Genomic DNA, 6,110 nt, shown 5'->3' with positions numbered 1-6,110 from the left:
GTCAAGCGATAATCAGACCGGCCGGGAAAAATCGAAGGTAATAAAAAAAATAAAAAGAAAGGGCCGGCAATTAGTATCACTGTCGATCACAGCGCCACTAAACGCAGAAACGGGACCCGTGTCGTTGCTTTGGCGACCCCTTTCTCCGTTGACGTCATCGCGCACGGTTGGTCCTTCCGCGCATGATGTAGTACGTAGAGTAACTGGCTAATACAAAGACCTTTAGTGAGAATAGCGATCAATGATTACCCAAAAATTGGCGCAGTGCTGGTGCACGTTAAGTCGTATAATTGTTGCTAATGTAATGAAAGTGCAAAGCAAAGGCGTGCAGCGGAGTGATACAACACTGCAGTAATATAGTACGAGCGCAGCTGCTCCGCCATTTCTTTTCCCATATGACTCAATGGTAGGCCGTTCACGTGGGGGAAATAGTTAAATTCTGTGTACGCTACGCGTAAGTACTAAAAAATACAAAAAAAATATATAAAACAGAAAAACGTAAAAAAAAATTGCAAAACTTTGGCAAAACCCTGAACTTGTACCCAAGTTCAGTCGAAAAAGTTGTAACTGTCGCGGTGGAGTTAGGGTTAGGCGGATCCCCTTGAAGTACGGCGAGCTCATCACCGAAGTCGTCTCCAACCTGGCAAGATGAACCCCAGTGGCCCAAACTACCCGATGGCTTCTCTCTACGTTGGCGACCTGCACCCGGATGTTACAGAGGCGATGCTGTTCGAGAAATTTTCCACAGCGGGTCCCGTGCTTTCGATTAGGGTCTGCAGAGACATGATCACTCGACGATCCCTCGGCTACGCATATGTCAACTTCCAGCAGCCCGCTGATGGTGAGTACGCATGCCGTTTCTGACTCGTAAGCATTCTTGGTACTTGCGTAAGCTCTCGCGAACTGATTAACTTTAGAGGAAGGCTTAACACTTTGGATCAGTGACCCACATCTCGCTTGCGGATGCTGTCAAACTGCATGGTCGAGTTTAATTCAGTGCACTGACACGTAGGCAGCACTTGATAGCACAGGTGCCCTAAAGGGAATTTTGAAAGTCGCGTAACCTGTCTTTGGAGTAACCGTTGAGATGGGCCTACGGGTCGACAACGCGTTCGATCGCGCGCTGGCGCGTGGGTTTTTACGGCATCTGGTACTGAGCCGTATTCCGGGGTGCGCAGCCAGCTGTGACGCGGTCGTGATGTATATGAAGACGACCGAGTGTGTGGCATACAAATTGTGTGCCGAAATTGTCAAAAAGAGCACATTGGCCAGCTTATGTGGCATTTTGCTGCCGCAGTCGGCACTGGGCACGAAAAACGTGCGGTTCTGTGATGTTGCGTTGCCCCCCACTTTATAATGTGTGTATATTGTGAAATTTTAGCGATTACCCAGCAGTGGCATTCTGACTTAGTTTCTCGTGTGCGTTTGCAGCGGAGCGCGCCCTGGACACGATGAACTTCGACCCTATCAAAAGCAAGCCGATCCGTATCATGTGGTCACAGCGAGACCCATCGCTGCGGAAGTCTGGGGTTGGAAATGTGTTCATAAAGAACCTGGATAAGACCATTGACAACAAGGCCATGTACGACACATTCTCTGCTTTCGGGAACATCCTGTCTTGTCGAGTGGCCACAGACGAAGAAGCTTCCTCAAAGGGATATGGTTTTGTCCATTTCGAGACCGAAGAAGCAGCCAACAAGGCTATCAGCAAAGTAAATGGCATGCTGCTCAACAACAAGAAGGTCTATGTGGGCAAGTTCATCCCCCGCAAGGAGCGCGAGAAGATGCTTGGCGACAAGGCTCGATGCTTCACCAATGTGTACATAAAGAATTTTGGTGATGAGCTCGACGATGAGAAACTCATGGTCATTTTTGAGAAGTTTGGCAAGATCACCAGTGCCAAGGTGATGACAGATGAGAACGGCAAAAACCGGGGCTTTGGCTTTGTCTCGTTCGAGGACCCCGAGTGCGCTGAGCGCGCTGTGGATGAGCTTAATGGCAAGGAAATGGGCGGTCGAGTGCTGTACGTTGGGCGTGCCCAGAAGAAGGCAGAGCGCCAGTCGGAGCTGAAGCGTCACTTTGAACAACTGAAGCAAGAGCGTCTGAATCGCTACCAGGGCGTCAACCTGTACGTCAAGAACCTGGACGATGCCCTGGATGATGAGCGCCTCCGGAAGGAGTTCGCTCCTTTTGGCAACATTACAAGTGCCAAGGTTATGACAGATGGCAACGGACGCTCCAAGGGCTTTGGATTTGTCTGCTTCAGTTCACCAGAAGAGGCAACAAAGGCTGTGACGGAAATGAATGGCCGTATTGTGGTCTCCAAACCACTTTATGTTGCTCTGGCCCAGCGCAAGGAAGACCGCAAGGCACATCTTGCCTCACAGTACATGCACCGCATTGCAGGCATGCGCATGCAAATGGGACAGATGTTCCCACCAGGTGGTGCAGGTGCAGCAGGCTACTTTGTGCCAACCATGCCCCACCAAACTGCCCAGCGCAGCTACTTCCCAGCCACCCTGGGCCCAGCCCAGATGCGTGCCACACCTCGATGGACAGGCCAGCAGCAGCAGCTGCGTGGACCCGGAGGACCCCAGGCGGGGGCCGGTGGACCACAGGGGGGCCAGCCTCAGGGAGGCTTCCCCACTGGACTGCCATACCAGCGGCAGCCACGCCCTTCACTGGCAACACAACCACAGCGGGGAGCCCTCGGCAGCGCACGGCCAATCACGGGTGGTCAGCAGGCTCCACCTCCGCAGCAGGCCCCACCACAGCAGGCCCCGTCGGCACCCCGGGTGATGGGCCCACGCCCTGCGGGTCTTGCCCCTCAGACTGCTGGTGGTCCACGCCCAACCTACAAGTACACCCAGTCTATGCGCAACCCACCCCAGGTCCAGCCTGTCTCGGCACCCGTGACGGCTCCATTCCAGGTGGGCAAAGTTATTGTTGTGCAGAGTATGCTGTGTGGTTGTTAGTTACAAGCCACGTAATGTGGGAAATACATACGCGACACTGACTGCTAAAGAGATGCATCTAAACTTGGGTACTGCCTGTTTAGGAGAAGTAAAGTGCACTGTCAGTTTGCTTTTGTAAGCGGTACAACCAGTGTGGGGATGTGACTACATTGCACCTTGCATGATGCAAACGCAGGTGTCTGCTCAGCAGCAGCAACAGGTGGCCGCGGCTGCAGCGGCAGCCCAGCAGGTGTCTCAGACGCAGCAGGCAGCAGTGCACATTCAAGGCCAGGAACCCCTGACCGCTTCCATGCTGGCTGAGGCCACACCACATGACCAGAAGCAGATGCTGGGCGAACGCCTGTTCCCACTGATCCATCGCATGTATCCGGACCTCGCTGGCAAGATCACTGGCATGTTGCTCGAGATTGACAATTCTGAACTCCTTCACATGCTCGAGCACCACGAGTCGCTCAAGGCCAAGGTGGGTCTCATTTTGATCATGGCTGCGTGCACTAATCGGCTGAAGCAGCAGAGATTGTTCTCACATCAGTTGGAGTATTTATGCCATGTCCATCGGAGGGACAAAACACAAGCAAAAACTTCCCAAGGAATTTTTCGTGCTGTGTGACGAGCTTCCAAAAGCACTAGGGCTGGTCACGTGCTTAAAATGTGCGAGACACGATTCACTCCCGCATCTGATCATGCATGAAGTCATATGTCATGCTGGAACCATTTACAATCATTTTGGCACTAATTTTGGACCCAAGTAGCTGCCATCTTGCTTTCCTTCCATAGCAGCAATGTCAAAATGGAAGATAACACGTCATTAGTTAAGGTAGCTTGCATTTACTGAAAGTGGATGCTTTAATTCTAGATGAGGCTGGTGATAATGCCTCCTTAAACTTACTGCTTCGCATGAATGGGACGCCAATCTGCCAATGCTAGCCATATTTGAAAGGAAGCGACCCGGTTCGCCAGTGCAGGAGGAACAAATACATATGCATAAATGTACGAAAAGGACCATGACAGTGACATAATCTGTGCTTCTGTTTCAGTCTAAAATTACCATACTTGCCAACATTTTCTCTCTCGGCAAGCAATATCTCTTAAATAATTGTTTAGAGTTTGGGAAGTGTCACTTGTCCTATACAATTTCATGGTGTCACATTTGATTGCCAATGGGACAGCTAAGCTCGTGGCTTCATTGCAAATGAGATGGTAGGGTTTTGCATGTCTCTGCCATTGATGTTGAGTGCATTGTTTTAGACTAGCAGAGTTTGGTCTCAAGTTCCACCGCTGGAGAGGCTGTCAACATGTTTTAGGCAGGATCTTGTGACAACAGCTGACCACGTCCCTCATAGTCTTAACCTCTATTTCAAAACTGTGTTGTCGGTAATGTTAATGCTGATTGGGGCCTTTTTAGACGTTTGTATGCGTATATGATCAGATGGTCTACGAATGTGTCCAACCTGGGGTAAACTGTATTATGTATATGATCAGGTGAAATTTGTCTACGAATGTGTCCAACTTTATTGACGTTATCCAAAGGTGGTGTTTCATGATGCTAAAACAAGCTTCTTGGTTGGCTAGTCTGTTCATGCTTAGGAAGTGTATGCACAGCCAATGATTGCATCAGTGTTACTTCATCTCTTTACAGTGAATAAAAGATGTTGCACACAGTCATTAATTATGCTAAATTGTTAGCTTAAATAATACTTGTTTGGGCTGTTTTTGAACAGGCAGTTCTTTAAACTGTCTGGGTGTAGTTTGCAGTTGCTTAGAGCATGATGTAGTCCTTTGTCGATAGACAACTGAACCCTGTCGCAATTAATGTCACAGCAAACTGATGCAGGAACTTCAATGTGACATTGCCACCTCTCCAAGTTTTTTGGCTGACCAAGCCTCCTCTTGCAGAAAGAGTAGATACATTTAATTCAGAAGCACAGCTTACTGAATTGAATGTATCTCGGTGGTTTGTATGAATAATCTGTGGTGCTGCCTGGAGGAAGAGGGGTGAAAATGAAAGGCTATCAACAACGAAGGGCACACAGGGGATTTAGGATTTTTTATTATTGGCTGCATTTTAAGCCTGGCTTGCAGCGGCAGTGATAACAACCTTTCCGAGAAAGGCTTATTTAATATTTTTAACGTTTCTCAGAAAGATTGTTTCAGGGACACTTGAAGGGCACCACTTGCATGGCTAGTAAACCAGTTAGTGAAGCTTTCGAGTGTCAAAGGTGGGGATCTCAAGCCAAGTGCTTTATTCTGGTGTGATCACTAGTCTTTTCTAGGTTATGAGCTCAGCTGGTAGTTGCCATTTCGGTATTACCTTGAATATTCACTAGCTCTGGGTATGCATGTGGAATGCGATTTGTGCTCTGAGGGAATGACCTAAGCAGTCTTTGCAGAACCCAAACACTGACTGCTTTATTTCCAGTATAGTACTGCAATGCAGGCCTGCCCTGCCACATAGGTGGTTCCAAGCTAGCACTCATGGTCTCGGCAGCATACACAATGCAGGAAGGATCATTGAGAACGCTGGTTTTTTGTGACTGAGTGATTGAAATGAACAGTGTGACTATCATGTGATCGCGAACACCAAGAGTTTATGCATTTGCTGACTGGAAAGGAGGAAGGGAGAAATCTTTTGAAGGGATGTGCTGTTGCTTGCTGCTGATCTGGTGTTGCAATGCTTGTGTGCAGGTGGAAGAAGCCGTTGCAGTGCTGCACGCCCATCAGGCCAAGGAGAATGTGACCATGAAGAAAGAGTAGAGTGCCCGCCTAGCTCCCGACTCCATCGCAGACGCCCGGGGGTTTGAACAGTCTATGGGTGACGGGTAGCCCAAGTCCCTACGAGGGCGTCTTGGCTGAGCCCACACAGGGCGCCTGTTGCGTTGCCCTTTGTGTTTGTTGTGGACCCAGCCAACGTGCTTGTGGGGCTCTTGGTTTATCGTCACCCACGTGAACTGGCCCACCAGGAATCAGAGGGAAGGGAGTAGACCAGAAAAAAGAAAAAAAAAAAGAGCAAAACATCGATACTGAAAAAAATCGTAAAACTCGCGCACTTTTTTTTTCCCCTCTTCTCTGCCTTTGTGACATTGTGCATTGCAAATAAAAAAAATTTTTTTTTTCTTTCCCTTGAATTGACTGGCT

The 6,110-nt window shown here is 49.1% G+C and overlaps 1 protein-coding gene across 1 annotated transcript; it reads left to right on the top strand.

Annotated features, from left to right (window-relative positions):
• The first annotated feature begins 372 nt into the window (after positions 1-372).
• LOC119457598 (polyadenylate-binding protein 4-like) lies at positions 373-6,093 on the top strand. Its single transcript, XM_037719214.2, has 4 exons — positions 373-841; positions 1,432-2,930; positions 3,151-3,438; positions 5,661-6,093. The coding sequence occupies exons 1-4, from the start codon at positions 649-651 to the stop codon at positions 5,727-5,729; spliced, it is 2,049 nt and encodes a 682-aa protein (XP_037575142.1). The 5' UTR covers positions 373-648; the 3' UTR covers positions 5,730-6,093.
• Positions 6,094-6,110: the final 17 nt, after the last annotated feature.

Source organism: Dermacentor silvarum, chromosome 7, assembly GCF_013339745.2.
Source record: "Dermacentor silvarum isolate Dsil-2018 chromosome 7, BIME_Dsil_1.4, whole genome shotgun sequence".
Classification (NCBI taxonomy): domain Eukaryota; kingdom Metazoa; phylum Arthropoda; class Arachnida; order Ixodida; family Ixodidae; genus Dermacentor; species Dermacentor silvarum.
Note: the sequence above shows the minus strand (reverse complement) of the source record. Positions and strands in the feature narration are given on the sequence as shown.